The sequence below is a fragment of the Antennarius striatus genome, chromosome 9, assembly GCF_040054535.1.
Source record: "Antennarius striatus isolate MH-2024 chromosome 9, ASM4005453v1, whole genome shotgun sequence".
NCBI lineage: Eukaryota > Metazoa > Chordata > Actinopteri > Lophiiformes > Antennariidae > Antennarius > Antennarius striatus.
In genome coordinates, this window is record NC_090784.1 from 14,108,664 (window position 1) to 14,125,333 (window position 16,670).

At 41.5% G+C, this 16,670-nt stretch overlaps 1 protein-coding gene across 3 annotated transcripts in view; it reads left to right on the forward strand.

Annotated features, from left to right (window-relative positions):
* The window catches only part of si:dkey-12j5.1 (uncharacterized), a 30,296-nt gene extending 18,241 nt beyond the window's left edge, over nt 1-12,055 (forward strand). For all 3 annotated transcript variants that reach the window (XM_068323371.1, XM_068323370.1, XM_068323372.1), the window contains one exon: nt 10,650-12,055. In XM_068323371.1, coding sequence (XP_068179472.1) covers nt 10,650-10,823 — 174 coding nt within the window. In that variant the 3' untranslated portion in view covers nt 10,824-12,055. The remainder of the gene's footprint in view (nt 1-10,649) is intronic.
* Nucleotides 12,056-16,670: the final 4,615 nt, after the last annotated feature.

Consider the following 16,670-nt stretch of genomic DNA (forward strand, 5'->3'; position numbering starts at 1 on the left):
GAGGCCTCAAAGCCCAACGGCTTGTTTTGGCGCCAGTCCACTTCTCTGCATACTTTATTACCTCGCTAAGTGTTTTTGTGAATGTGAGTAGTGTGAAACAGTGAGAGAAAGCATGTGGGTATATGAAGGCGCACCTTACATGTACATGCACATATTTAATTATGCTTGTGTGCAAACTTTCATTACTAATTATTTGTGGAGAAATGTCAGCATTATTCATCGCTTCTTTGATGGATACACACACGCACAGAAGCACACACACACGCACACACACACACACACACACACACACACACACACACACACACACACACACACACACACAGAGTCTGCATTCAGCTATTGCACACTTAAAGAAAATGATAGGGAAGAATGGATGGGTTGAAAGAGCATGAAAGAATTGCTGCAGAGGAGCAGGAAATGGTGGAATGAAATTGGGAGCAAGCAAGGGAACAGATTGAATGTGGGGTATGTGGGAATAGCAGGAGTAGTGGTGACGGTAAAATCAATAGTAAACTGAATGTGAAATGAAATTTGAGGGTCTGATAGGATGCAATAGGATGCAATTGAGGAAGGATCTGTAATGTATGTACAAAAACCAGTGTTGAATGTTTGTGCATGTGCACAAATGTGGTAAGAAGAGGTCAAAAGCTTTACTAATTGATGTGTCTGAAAGTCTGTTCCTGGTGGACAGACTGAGGAGGTAAGGTCAGATCAAGGTATGCTTGTCATGTAATTTTAATGCCTTTCCTTACCAAGGGTCCGACTGAGGGACCAAAGTGAGACAATTGATTTGATAAGGAAATGTATTTGAATGATGGCATCATTATTTTCTTACAAATGTTGAGGTTTGGCCCAGGAATGGCAGGTGTGGGTTTGTGGATGTGAAGCAAGTGCAAGTGTAAAATGTTTAGGTATAAAGAGGTATTTATCTTTTTGACAGGAAGGTCATACTGTGATAATGCACATGCTTAAAAAGAGAGTGGAAGCTGAAGCTGAAGAATAGAAGGGAAAATTGCCAGGGGACAAGCCAGGGAAAGGAAGTCATCAGTAATTGAAAGAAATAAAAAGGTGAAATGAAAAGGGAAGTTAAACATAGGTGTGGAACAGTAGATGAATAATGATGGAATGATTGTACTTTTGCCACACAATTACTTTGTCTTAATCTTACCATATGCATTGGATGAAAAGATATTTACAAAGAAACAAGGAGGAAAGAGTATTTTATGGAACCAAGGTTACATTAGTGCCTATTATTACTATTCTGTGCACTGCATATCAGCCAGAAGATAAATGTTTACTAGAAGAGTAGCCTGGCTCAGGTTTTTATGCCTTGTGAACATGTCATCTCAGAAATGCTGAAGAGATGGTACGTCCCCAGTGTAGATGGACACCTCACAAAACTGCCATGATTTAGTTTTCAATGCTACACAAATCTCCCATTTGTCTCTCACAATGCTTTCTTCAGCCTTCAGAGAAGGGAACTTCTGCAGCTTCTCAATAATAGCAGCTGCTATAACAAGATACAAACACCGAAGTTGCTAGTCTGTTTGATTGTGGTGGTCATTGATTTATACCATGTTGAATATTCCCACACAGGCCATGACACAGGAAGATTCTTTTTGAGCAATAAGTGGTGCGTAAGATGACCTTCTACTCTCTGTTCAACCCATGAGAAACTGTGACTGAGGTTGTAGGAAAAATTGATGCTAAGTTTGAGTAACTTTGAAATGTTGGTACTTAGAATTTATAATGGAATGAAAGGATGATTGCTACAATCTACCTCCAAAAGGCCAAGATTTTGAATACCATGATTCAAGAACAGAAGACGGGATTGTGACTATAATTGTTGGCTACGAGGGTACTACTGTTGGGTGGGCACTTGAATCTGTGGTGACTACATTGGTTGTTTCTCTAAATATGTGTGACACACTCGTATGTTAGAGCGGTGCAGGACATGTATGAGGACTGTAAGACAGTGGTGAGGTGTGCTGTAGGTGTGACAGAGGAGTTCAAGGTGGAGGTGGGACTGCATCAGGGATCAGCTCTGAGCCCCTTCCTGTTCGCTATGGTGATGGACAGGCTGACAGACGTGGTTAGGCAGGAATCTCCATGGACTATGATGTTTGCAGATGACATTGTGATCTGCTTGAGAGCAGGTAACAGGTGGAGGAGAAGCTAGAGAGGTGGAGGTTTGTCCTGGAAAGGAGAGGAATGAAGGTTAGCCGCAGTAAGACAGATTACATGTGTGTGAATAAGAGCTAAAATGAAAGGAAAGGTGTACAAAACTGTGGTGAGACCAGCACTGTTGTTTGGTCTAGAGACAGTATCACTGAGGAAAAGAGAGGAGGCAGAGCTGGAGGTAGCAGAGATGAAGATGCTGAGGTTCTCTCTGGGAGTGACCAGGAAGGATAGGATCAGGAATGAGTACATCAGAGGGATAGCACATGTTAGAGGTTTTGGAGATAAAGTCAGAGAGGCCAGACTGAGATGGTTTGGACATGTCCATAGGAGAGATAGTGAATATATTGGTAGAAGGATGCTAAGTTTTGAACTGCCAGGCAGGAGGCCTAGAGGAAGACCAAAGAGGAGGTTTATGGATGTAGTGAAAGAGGACATGAAGGTAGTTGGTGTGAGAGAAGAGGATGCAGAAGACAGGGCTAGATGGAGGCAATTGATTCGCTGTAGCGACCCCTGAAGGGAAAAGCCGAAAGGAAAATATTTTTTTATTATTATTTTTTTGCAAAAACACTAATCACATTCAAATATTTTGCAATTTTACATTAGATGAAGCACTAAAGTGCTTCAGAAGAAGAAAAAGAAGATTTTTTTTTGATTTTTGCAAAAAACACTTTAATCTCATTCAAACATTTTGCAATTTTACATTAGATGAAAGCACTAAAGTGCCTCAGAAGAAGATCTTTTGCAAAAAAAACTTCAATCACATTTAACATTTAGAACATTTACAACATTTTACAATTTTTCATTAGATGAAATTTCAAAATCACTAAACAAAAACATTAAACACCAAGAGACAAAGGGAATTACAATACAAAAAATTAGAAGAAGAAGAAAGTCAACTTTATTGATCCCCTATGGGGAAATTATCTTTACACTCTTTTTTTACATGCGTATATGTATCAAACCATGCATACAAAGTTGTGTACAGGCCCCTGAACAAACACAACACACAGTAGGGGCCTGTAGGCATGCGGTTAGTACAATTGTTAGTACATGGGGAGGCAGAGTGAAGAGTCGCGACTTCGGGTTGCGCCCCAAATGAGCAGCTTGTGGGGGGGACGGCGCCTTGCTCAAGGGCGCCTCGCTCAAGGGCGCCTCGGCAGTAGCCTGGAGGTGAGCTGGCACCTCCCACTGTCAGCTCACGCTCCGAGGATGTAAGGCGGGAGTGGGATTCGAACCGCCGATGTCTGGGCGATGTCTGGTCTGAAGACTTCTGCTCTACCACTGAGCCACTGCCGCCCCAAGAAGAGGAATTCTTGTCAAGGTACCCAAATACCGAAGAAGGTGGTAAAAAAAAGGAAAAGCATTTTCATATTTAGAGTAGTAATGACGCTTAAATTACCTCAAATAATAATGTCATTTAAATTGAAATGGTTAAATTTTATAATCATCTAATTGTGTTCGTATGTTGAAGACTACCTGTATTTGCTTATTCTTAACTTTATTCCATCAACACTCATAATACAGTGCGCCCTAATGCATTTGTGCATCAATGGTCACAACTTCACCTCATTGCGCATTTTTGGTAGGCAGTCACGTGATACCATACGCGCATTCTATTGGCTAAGGGCATCCAGAAGTGCGCTCGGTTCCTTGAGTCTCGGACTTACGTGAGACACGAAAGTGCTTTAAACGGTCGATAAGAGTGTGGGAAAGGTAATACAGATACACCAAGGTTTAATATCAGTATGGAGAGGGTCATAAACTATAAACATTACTATTAATAATATGAGTCGCTCGATCGCGGAATTCCTTAATCGAGTATGGTTCCTGTAACCCATTAACCGCAAAGAACTAGGGCATACTGTACACTGCTAATCACTGGCAACAGATTATCGATTTCTACATACAGACGAACCTCAGTTTCCGACCACAATTCGTTCCGGAAGGCTGTTCGAATGCCGATTTGTTCAAATTCATTTTTCCGATTACAAATAATGTAAATGGTTTTAATCCGTTCCAAGATGCTAGGAAACTACCTTTTTTCAACATAATATCCATCCTTTTTCTGTTATTTCTGTTATGTTATTTCATAATGTAAATATATCAAATTGTATAGAAAGAAAACATATCAAAGAAATGTAAAACAAAGAAGCCTTCACAAGAAAGTGTAAGTATGATCCTGTGATGCTCTTATTTTGGGACTTCCTGTTGTACCCAGAAGTGGTTACATGTAAATATAATGCTCTTGTTCTGTTGAGTGCGACGTGCGTAATGTGCCAGTGTTCAACTGTGTGTTCAGGTTAGCGTAGCGGGCTCCGGCTCAATAAAGAAGAGAAAAACTTATTTTGTTCCGCTTATCATTCACCAAGCAGATTCTGGTACGAGTTACTGTTGTCTTTTGGACAGAAGTTTACTGCACCATAACTCATACCATAGGCAGTGGAACGCAAATTCAGTGAAAGATTTATGAATACAGTAAACTAAAATAAAGAGCACAAAATTCCTCCAGTTAGTGGAATTTTGGAGAGGGAGAGGAGGAGGATGGATGTTACTGCGTTTGTTTCATGTTCGACGTCCAAATTTTGTTCGACTTCCAAGACCAAAAAATTCTGAATTTTTTGGTCGAATTCCGATTTGTTCGATGTCCAAAGCATTCGAAAACCAAGGTTTGCTTGTACAGGAGAGGTGGATGGCGTCAGTAACTTCAAGGCCCAATTATTTAAAATAGGTGAGCCTAAAAGATCGCACAGAGAATCTGATCATGGCAACACAAGAACAGGCCCGAAGCAATACATCCATAAAGACAAGAGTACCACAACAAACATGAGCCAGTATGCCGTCTGTGCAAGGATGCCAGAAGCAGGATGTAAGATGTAAGCTGGTACAAGAAACACCAAGGGGCATAACTGAGGCTGAGGAAGTGCACAGGAACATCTGTTCTCAGGATGGATTACAAGACTCCAACTGTTGGTGGAAAGGTGTCATCGAAGGTGGTTGAGAAAAACAGAGCCGAGATGCTGTGGGGCTTTAAGGGCCAGACTTTCAAACAGCTACTGGCCAGACATGGTGGTGTTTGACAAGGAGCAGAATGTAGTTGTGATAGATATGGCAATCCCAGCTGGCTGTGACATCAGGAAGGACAAGGAGAAGCGCTCGAAGTACCCAATGAATGAATGAATGAATGAACAAGTTGAAAGCCAAATTGGTTCCTGTGGTGATGGAAATGATAAGGGGCTGTGACCACTAACTGGAGGATTGATTCCAGCAGGTTCCAGGTTCAATACTGGAGGTGTTTGTCTGGAAGACACTGGCTTGTGTCCTCTTGTGGCCACATCTGATTCCTGCCTACAGGCAGAAATTAAAGCTCTGCAAACCTGTTGTGAGGACATCCAAGAAGGGGACCAGGGATGCAATGGGGGAACTTCAGGAGTGTTTGGAGTGCATGGATTGGGATGTTTTCAGGTCTGACACCAGCAGCCTAAATGAGTACATAGACACTGTGACGTCCTACATCGCCTCTGTGAGGACATTGTCATCCCAACACGCACCAGGGTTAGCTACAACAATGACAAACCCCGGTTCACAGCCACACTCAGAAGGCTCAGGTCAGAGAAGGAGGCTACATTCAGAAGTAGGGACAGAGACAGATACAAGGAGGCCAAGTACACATTTGGTAAGGAGGTTAAAAGAGCCAAATCTGCATATGGTAAGAGAATGGAAGAAAAATTCTCAGCCAACGACTGCCTCTGTCTGGAGAGGGCTCAAGGCTATCACCAATTACAAGCCTAGAGCCCCCCACTCTGTCAACGACCTACGCCTGCCAACAGCCTTAAGGACTTTTACTGTCATTTTGAAAGACGATGGGACAGACCTGACGCCCCCATCACTATCAATGACCAGCCACTTGCCAGCAGCCCCATCCCCTCCCCAACTGTCTCATCTGGTCCTTCACAGCCCCACACCTCAGCCCCCCCCCCCTTGTCACACCTCTCCTTATCAAAGAGAGTGAAGTGAGGAGTCTCTTCCAACAACTCAACCACCGCAAAGCTGCAGGCCCAGACTTCAGCCATTGTCCCAGTCCCCAAGAAGACAAGGATCACAGGACTTGGCTATAGTCCTGTCGCTCTGACATCTGTGGTCATGAAGTCCTTTGAGCGCCTTGACCCACCTCAAGGACATTACTGGCAACCTCCGGGACCCTCTACAGTTCGCCTACAGAGCCAACAGATCTGTAGACGATGCTGTAAACATGGCACTACACTTTGTTCTCCAGCACTTGGACTCCCCAGGATCCTACGCCAGGATTCTGTTTGTGGACTTCAGCTATGCTTTCAATACAATCGTCCCAGCCCTGCTCCATGACAAGCTCTCCCAGCTGAATGTGCCCCACCCCATATGTCTCTGACACTCGGACCATCAGCACTGGATACACCAACTCCTGCACATCTGGCCACCAGTCTGTAAAGCTCCTGAAGTTTGCTGACGACACCACCCTCATCGACCTCATCTCTGATGGGGATGAGTCGGCCTACAGAAGGGAGTTGGACTGGCTGGTAGTATCATGGTGCAGCAGGAACAACCTGGAGCTCAACGCTCTCAAAACAGTGGAGATGATAGTAGACTTCACGAAATACCCTCCTGCCCTTCCTCCTGTTATCATCTGTGACACTCCAGTGACCCCGTAGAGTCCTTCCACTTCCTGGGCACCACCATCTCCCGGGAGCTCATATGGGAGCAGAACATCAGCTCCCTCACCAAGAAGGCTCAGCAGAGGATGTTTTTCTTGCGCCAGCTGAAGAAGTTTCATCTCCCTGTGATGCTGGTGAACTTCTACACTGCCACCATTCAATCAATTCTCACATCCTCCATGACAGTGGTTTGCTGCAGCCACGGCCAGGGACAAGGCCAAGATGCAGCGCGTCATCCGCTCTGCGGAGAAGGAGATTGGCTGCAGCCTTCCACACCTCCAAGAACTGTTCGACACAAGGACACGTAGACATTCAGCCAGGATTGCTGCTGACCCCTCCCATCCCGGCCACAACCTGTTCCAGACCCTCCCCTCTGGCAAGAGGCTACGGTCCATTCGGACCAGGACCTCATGCCACAAAAATAGCTTCTTCCCCACTGCAGTCAGCCTCATGAAAAATGCCCCCCCCCCAAGGTAACCATCCGCTCCTCACTGATCTGCAAAGACACTTTACTGTTTGGACTTTTTTGTTTTCACCTGTAAACACCAACCATAAGCTCAACTTGATGTAAATTGTAAATATTTTTTTTACTCCTTATTCCTATTCCTTATTATTCCTTATTGCTTCTCTTCCACCTTTTAATGCACTGACACCGCGTCCTCGTGTGGTAAACTTTACCTGGCAATAAACTATTTTCTGATTCTGATTGATTATATCCTTTGGGGACAACCATTATGCTGATGTGGCCCTCGGTGAAAATGAGTTTGACATTCCCGATCTACGTGATTCAACCAGTATTCTTAGAATTACTGATTTTGATGGTAATTTGGTGTAGTGGTAGCGATGTCACATAGCAAGATGGTTCCGAGTTCGACTCCTGTTCTGTGCGGAGTTTGTACATTCTCCCCGTGTTTGCTGAGTTTTCTCCGGGTTCTCTGGCTTCCTCCCACCTCTCAAAACATGCGCTTCAGGTGAATTGGTTGGTTCCAAATTGTCCGTAGGTGTTGGTGTGTGTTTGAGTGGCTTAGCAAATAAGAATTAAGGTTAGGTTTTACCTCAAAGCTTTTGAAATATTTCAGTCTGGACCTTAGTTGTTGCCCAAATATCCCGAGAATCATAGTTCTAGAAAGAATAACAAGTCAACCATAAGAACAGATGTGTCCATGCATCCCCGTGTGTGTGAGTGTATAACATGTTGTGTCTATGTGTGTGTTTGGTGAGTTATTACAGCGGTGGTCAAGTGTGCTTCGAACTGTGAAACTGGGCTTGAAAGTAGAGCAAAGTGGACCATGAAAAAGTTATACGATTACATACAGCACGGCACACGCTCTCCCTCCCTCCCTCAGCAGGTCTCTGGGCCGTGAAAGTGAGATGAGAAAACGTAGGCTGTTGCAAATGAGAAATGTGTGTGTGTGCGTGTGTTGTTGTTTTTTTTTTTTGCAATGCTGAACTCAGCAGCATTCAGTGTGGAATGTGTAAAGAATAACTCCTGTTTATTTAACTAGCTAAAGGTATCACAGTGAATAATCACATCCTATCCAGACACAATATTCCACCAATTCTTAATATCACCAAACACAATTATTTTGGAAAGTACTGGGGTTTTTCTCAAACAAATGTTTATTATCTTATTTACTTAACTATACAGATGAATTGAAAGACACACATCTTTTACTCAAGGCTGCAGTGTGCAGTATTTCTTTGTCCAAAGCCAAGCCTTTTGGAAAGCAAACTTTTATTCAGTTTTCTTTGGGGATAAACATCTCCAGGCATTTCACAGTGACATTGGCAGGATGGAATTCTGTTTTGTGTGTCTGTGTGTGTCTGTGGTGCTTGAAGGAGACTGAGAGGGTCAGCTTTCCCTCGGTACCAGACCCTGGATCTGTTGTCACACTCCAACTCCTTGGCGCTTCAGCCTGCATCCACTTAAATGTACACACACGCACGCACGCACGCACGCACGCACACACACACACACTACACATTCTTACTTTCCAAATGAGTTCCTAAGGGACTGTGTGTCTCCTGTCAGGACCTGCTGTTGCTTAGAGACTTGTCCTGTGGCAAAGCACTCATACAGACTCTTCTTTACTCTCCTGGCCTTTCAGTGAGAATGATAGCGCTTGGACCATTATTGTCCTTGAGTGTAAGTTTGGGTGCGTGTGTTACAGGAGATTCTTTTATCCCTAGGCTCAAACTGAGGAGGGGGATTAGGAATGGGTTCCATACATTCTGCATTTGGCATATTTCGGTTTTGAATCACATGAAAATTTCTCCATATGTTCTGTGCTGTACTGAAGTGGTGCTTTTAGCTCTCGACATCAGGGGTTGGTTACCACTATCATCATCGTCCAGAAGTGATGTGCAGCTCATTGACAACATGACAGCTATGTTGACAAGTCTTTGAACAGATTGATGTTTTCAACATCTGGATTATTCACACATCTCATACAACATCAACCAGCTGATAGCAAGGAAGTACATTTGATTTTTATATGACAACGGACGTCAAGGAACTCTAGACACAAGAATGAATTTGAAAATGTTGGCATTATATACGTTACTTTGTTGTGTTGACACCTTTTTTTCAAAATGAGGGAATGTGAGATAATGTTTGTATCAATGTTTTAGGAAACAATGTGCCTTATGGAGGTTGAAAATGTATTTACAAGGGTTTGAAGTGAAGGGTTGTTTATACATTAAGGAGCAAGTCACTGACCCTAAAAGGGTAATTTCACAGGAGGTAATAAAGTTTGCTAAGCCTTCCAGGAAGCCAGGGGATAAACATCTGAGTGTTGTAAAATGGGATGGGTTTGAATAGTTATAAAAGACCAAATACTGTTACAATCATCAGAGTAACAATCTGGAAATGCTGCTCTCCATACCAATGTGTATTAAAGAGAAATGTGCCATTACACTGCATCCGTTATTCATAGTGCATAGATTTAGCAACTCATTTTAGCAGGAAGAATTTTCCTGACAATATTTTTTCAGATTTTTTTTATTTTTTATTTTCTTCATTTCCATGGCTACAAATTGTATGAGAGGGATTTTGGTCTGATGTACATTTCAGGGGTGTGACTCTTAAACTGACTCCCCTTTATATGCACATTCTGAGAGGAAGTGTTGTGCTTGTTGTTCTCAGAGGTATAAGTAGTTTCATCACGCAGCTTCACTTTGGATTCAGTAATTACACACAAGCAGAACATTTTGCAGAGACGAACCTACTGCCCTGCTTGACTTTTTAAAAAATCTTGCTTTCTCTAAGCGTATTTCACATAGCTAACTTTGTGTGCGTACGTGCACATTTGTGTAATGTATCCATTTTCTCATATATTATTTTGTGTGTGTGTGTGTGTATGTGTGTGTGGGTGCATGCAAGTTGCAACAAGGAAAGGAAGATAAATGGCCTTTTTGTTTCCTGCGCGGCTGAACGGTGTATCAAATTTGCTGATTTGCCAAATGAAAGACAAAAACTGTGTACCAGTGTTTTGTGAGCCGTGACCGCCTTGCTGACAGAACGCTGCTGCTGTTGGATATTTTAGGAGACCTAACCGACACTTGGAGCCTTTTACACCTCAGAGAAGATGCACTTCTTTCTTCAGCAACATGGAGTCAAGACAAAGAATTTCACTCACCACATGTCATGTCTATTATTGCCTCTGTTGTACAAATTTGCACTTCATGTTCATTGTAGATGTTTCTGCCTCATAACCTACTTTCTATTAAACTTTTTTTTTTTTTTTTGCATTTTCTTTACCCATCTCGTTTCCCCAGCTGTACATTAAACTGCATTGTGATGACCAGCCAGTCTTGGACCATGTCCAGCAGCTGCTCAGTGAGCTGGGAGGAGACTTCGAGGGAAACGAGGAAGATCCAGTCTTGTTTGATGATTATGAGCCCTGTAGTGATGAAGAAGAGCAAGATGCAGATGCACCTATGGAGCATTGACCATAGCTTCATCTTAAGTCCTCTGGTATTCATTTTTGCACCTTTACATTTGAATCTAACTTAAATGTTCAGGTGCACTCCTCAAGTAACTTATTGTCTTATTCTTACACACCTATAAATTGACGATACAACGAGAATGACAGTCACAATCTTCTTCAGTCAGTTTTAATGGTTTTCATGAAATGAGTGCATACTTGAATAATGTTTCCTTTAAGGTCACTAACATTGATGAACAAAATTAGATTTAAAGCTTTGCCTCTCACCATCCACACATTTACATTTTTTTGGGAAACGCCTGGTTTCTATAAACAAACACAAACATATGAGTCACACAAAAACTAAAATACACAACATAGTATTTTGCTCACATAACATTTCCTCATTTCTACTTCAATACTCATACAGCAGTGTTTTCTTATAAATTTTTAGTATGTGTTTTGACAACAGCAGTACTTATTGTAAACCTGTTGTAAGATTTCTCATTCTAATTTTAGATTTGTGCAATTCTTGAACTCTTATATTATCTGGTTTGTTTACACTGTTCAAAGTGTTGGAACAAGACCTTCTGAAAGGAATGGTGGGCAAATCTGATTTCTCTGACTCATCATCTCTGACACCTTTTCTACTTTTCAGCCTTTAAACTTTCTCAGACAGGGTTATGTAGCAAATCGCATGGGTTAGGCAAGGGGATGAGGATGGCACAGTAATTGACTTGATACTTTTCACAAGTTTTTTTTTTTTTTTACACTTGTATGAAGTAGGGTGAAAAGGAGGATTTTGTACATCTGTGCAGTACACGCAGCTTCTCTGACTGATGGATTTTTTTGGTGTCCAGCTTCGAAAAATTTATCATGTAATACAGTCATTGTACAAAAAGTATCGGAACATCAGAATTATTTGGACATATGTAACTTTTCTCAGCTTCATTTTTAGAAAGTGACATTTTTCAATTAAACTTTTTAGTAGTGCATGTTGTAACACACATCCACTATTCCTCTGTGCACTGTGCCTGTTCAAAAACACAACTGGCCACAGACCTTTACTGCTGTGCAGCTCCTTTGAAGGATTTTATAATCGGTAAATGGGAATGTTATCTGAGATAGTGCACCTGATAGCAAGCCAGGATCAAGCTGAGAAACCTGTTCGAAGGGGCTCAGATGCAGTGATGTGATTGTGTGTTTTTGTGTTTAGAGATTGTAAAATAAAGCTCAAGAGAATGGTTTCTGCTACAATATTGGGTCCGTCTGTGTATATGCAGCAGGTATTGATAGCTTCATGTGATATGCTGCTGTTTGCTCAGAAATATTCATGTCTCTGAGGTTTAGTTGTGGATAAAGCACCAGCAGTACATGCCTCAAGGACTGGCTACCTGGAGCGATGCTGTCATCTCACATTTGGCTTCATAATTAAAGTGTATGCATGTGTCCATGTGATTCATCTGCAATTCTGTGTTATTAATGACTCCAGGCTTGAGTTAACAATGATGGGCAGTTCCCTCTGCCTATTTTGAGCTAACCTAGTGTGAATGGGTCATGGAGGACTCACAGCCTCAGGTTATCTCAAAATCCTTGGCTATTCTCTCACCTGTATGTCAGCCGCAGCACTGCAGGCATGTTTTCACTCACTGAGAGAGGAAGTGCAGTCTCCATATGAGGACACACATTCAATCACCGAGAAAGGACACTCACAGTTTATTCTAATTCTCAAAATTCAAAAATTAATTGAAAATTAATTGAATTTGAATTAAAAATTAATTCAAAAATACCCAGAGGTGAGCTAACAGTGGGAGGTGTCAGCTCATCTCCGGAGCACTGCCGAGGCACCCTTGAGCAAGGTGCCGTCCCCTTTACAAATTGCTCATTTGAGGCGCACCAAGAAGGAGCTGCCTGCCACTCTACCTCCCCTGCATGCCTACAGGCCCCTTTGTGTGTGTGTGTGTGATACAGGGGCCTGTACTCACAAATATGTATGCATGCGTTTGTAATCAGTAGCTAGAGTGTGCTTTCTTAATTTCCCTTCGGGGATCAAACCAGTATATAAAATAAAAAATAAAAAAAAAATTAAAAAAAATTCCCACACTGCAGAAAGTTTCATTCCAAAAGGTCAAAATGTCTCTTCACAGGCCAAATCACAGAAACAATTAGACATGTATAAATATATTACCAGAGCAGGGATTACAGGGTTGGTTAATTTCTTTCATGCATTTCAAATGTCCACAAATAAACAAATATATACGGTATATTAAATGAAAACAAAATTAAATTGTCAGCACAGCTAATGCCTGAGTTGCATTAATATGTATTTACCTGTATACTATGCTATATATGGAAACACCAACAGCATGTGTTTTTTTGCCAGTGAAACCAGCCTCTAGTCACCATAGATGTGTGTGTGAGTGCATGTGTGTGCTGCTATGTGTTTTTCAATAAGCAATACTAATGAGATGAGTGAAGAGAAGAATAATCCTGGATTAACAGTTTAAAATGCATGTGTCTCAATGACTTCCTGATTGTGACTAATTATTAAAAGATACACAACACACACACACACACACACACACACATGAGTGTTTCAAGACCAAACTTAATTACACACTCAGCTATCTGATGTGTGTGTGTGTGTGTGTGTGTGTGTGTGTTTGACTTAATTAATGAGTTAAGGAGGATGCTCTTCTGAAGGGATTAAGGGGGAAATTATCAGAATCTGGAGATTTAAAGCTGAAACCAGTTAAACGGAAACAGGAGGAAGAGGATCAAGCCTCGGAGGAGAAAGCTTTTGAGAGGCAGGTCTGTTGTTGACACACACGCACCCACACACACACACACACGTTTACTTGAAGTCAGTTATAAGTAATTTTTACAACCTCTTGGAGCCACTATTAGAATACCTTTGAATTATGAACGCTTTGGTATCGGCAACTATTTATGGTAATTCCATATTATTTTAGAGTACAAATTCATCCTACTATTTCAAAGACAACCAAGGTCAAAATCAGCAGGAACTACGTGTCACTTTTTATGTGACAAGATGTGGCTGAACATTCCAACTGTGAATTAATAAGTTATTGATGATGATGACTGACTCAGGGGTGGTTCTGACGACCACTGTGGGAAGCCATGAATCACATCATCTGCACACGTTCCCTGTGTGACATGGATTTCCTGGGTGATGGACAAGGTGTGTTTGACCTCGGGAAAGAGATCTGTGTCTGACAGGCGCAAAGGGTTAAAACTTGACAGTGTTGTGGGGCTTCATAGAATCAGCAGTGTGGTTTCTTTGGTCTGCCATTTGGAATAAATGAGTTTTTCCTTGAATCAATACAGCAAAAGGTCAACATCCATTATATTAATCATTCAGTTGTTTTAAGTAAAATATTTGTTGAAAGCAAAGTTTTGCTGAAAGCTGTTTTTTTTTTCTTTATTGTATTCTGCAGAAACTCATTACATCTTGTAATTAAACCTCCGAAAAAAGCCATCTCATCATTGATCTGTGTTTTTGGTCAATAACGCTATTTTAACCAACCTACCTCTACTATTGTCTGAGGATTGAATGTGTTCAATGTGGACATTCATGTGTGTGTTATTTTTGTTTTTTTGTGCATGCATGGTAATCTTTGCTGGGAACATCTGTCTCCCTGAGATAACATAAGTGGGGAATTAGCCATGCTGTCTTACAACAGAGCATCGCATCTCACTGCTGCAGCCTCCTAAATTATACCCTATTACACCTATGTGTGTGTGCAGAGGAGTATAAGCAATGCGCTACCAGTGTCGTGTCCTTGGGCAACTGTGCCAAGTTTAAGAGTATCACCCCCTCTAAGCCTTAAATCCATCGTGGAACGGAATTCACATGGTTATTTCTACAAGTTCGACACAACTCCCTCCTCAACAAGGAAGCAAAGCATACAATAAGTGATTATAATGAAATATAAAATAGGATGCTATTTCTTAGGATAAAAGTGTTTTTCCACTTCACAATTATGCACAGTAAAATATCTGCTGCTTAGTTTTCCGTATACGGCATATGCACTTAACAGCATTGTCCCTAAAAAACAAAACTGGTGACAGATTACTCACGGCTGCTCCTTAATTGGAATTCAAAAAAGGTAGCATCAAAAATTCAGAATGCAACATGTTCAAATGATGACAGAGAGGACACCTGGTTGTTCAGCTAATGAAAATTTTGTCTGTGCAGTTTTCATTGTGTTACAATCTCAAGCAGCTCCATCCTTTTTAACTTAATTATGACTTCTGAATTTCTAATGCGTAGAATTCTTCCCTAAAGTATTATCCTTGCTGTTAGTATAACTACTATTCCTCAGAGACAAAAAAAAGAGTGGAGCAACCTGGTACTATATGTCACACTCTACCGAGACTCAAAAAACTTTTAATGAATGTCACACTAACAAGTATGGGAGAAAAAAAAACTTTCTCTGTGTTGTAATTCTGCAAAGCACATTGTGCTGCAAAAGCCTGCGCTGTAATACAGCATTCAAACACGTGAAAGGTGTATACTTTGAATATGGGAAATCTAGTGTAATGGTGCCTTTTCTTCAGCAAAGTCAGAGAAGAGATGGGGGAGCTGAACGCATCTAAACTGACCTGGCTGAATCAAACATGAGGGCATGAGATGAGACCACACAAGAAAAGAGAGAGCAAGACATGAGAAGCCTCTCATTTATACAGGATAATAATTTGGATCAATGACCTCAGTAGCCGTGAGGGGCTCAGTGCAATCCATACCCGCAATCTAACAATCAAATGTAATGCCAATAGAGGTGATCTTTCCCTAGCAGTGAGCTTTCTGTGACTGCTGGTTATTTGACTGAGTGCCAGGTTTAGTTTTCACACCTCATTAATTCACAGGAGCGATTTACTGAGGAAACCGCTTTTCTCCATCATAAATCAAGTCCCACATGTGCCAGTGTGCACACACACAACAGCAGCACATATTCGCATGAGGGGGAGAATCTCAGGGTTTAAGTAATGATTTAATCAGTCACTGACAAAGAGTACAGTGGTATTGTGATTACTAACTTCCTCATGACCCCTATGTGGATAATTGCGTGCGTGTGACTTTTGACAATTTTGTCTCATAATGAAGTCCCTAACAGTCATATTAGTGGGATAACTGGGTTTTAAAATAATATCCTTTATGTTTTTACTATGTAGTGTAATTGATGGTTTGCTTTTTATTTTTCTACAAGGCTTCATTTATTCTCCTATATGCTACTGAAAAACCATAAATGGACTGCATTTATATATATAACACATCTGTAGATTGACATTGACCACACAGAATGCTTTACAACAAAAGCCAGCATCTGTCCATGGCCGTCTCCTCGCCATGTAATAACCAGGCACTGCCTTGATTGGGTTCCTAAAATCGGTTGATTTTTGGGCCTTTTTTAGGTTAGTATAGCCGCAAGGCTGTGTGAGTGAATTTAATTCTTGTGAACAAGAGAAAAGATAATTTTATATCATCCCTCTGATTATTGGAAGACTGAGAAGTTGCAGTGTATTTGGGTCTATCTCTAATTTATACTCTTGGATAAGAGCGGAGCAGTGGTGTGTGCCTGCATGTGTCAGGAAGAGGGAGAGGTAGGGATAGAGAGGTTTGATGCTGTAACAGCTGCTAATTATTGCTGCTCTATATTTCACACAGTCTGTTTGATCTCTCGCCCTGTAGAGAGAGATAGGGATTCTCTGTCTCTGTTCCCACTAACTCTTTTCCATGCACAGAAGCTCAGGGGTCAGGAGGAGGAGAGAGAGAGGAATTGTGTCCTAATTATTGACTCTCTGCAGGAGTTGACTTATATTTGAAGCCAACACCTCAATACTGGTACAG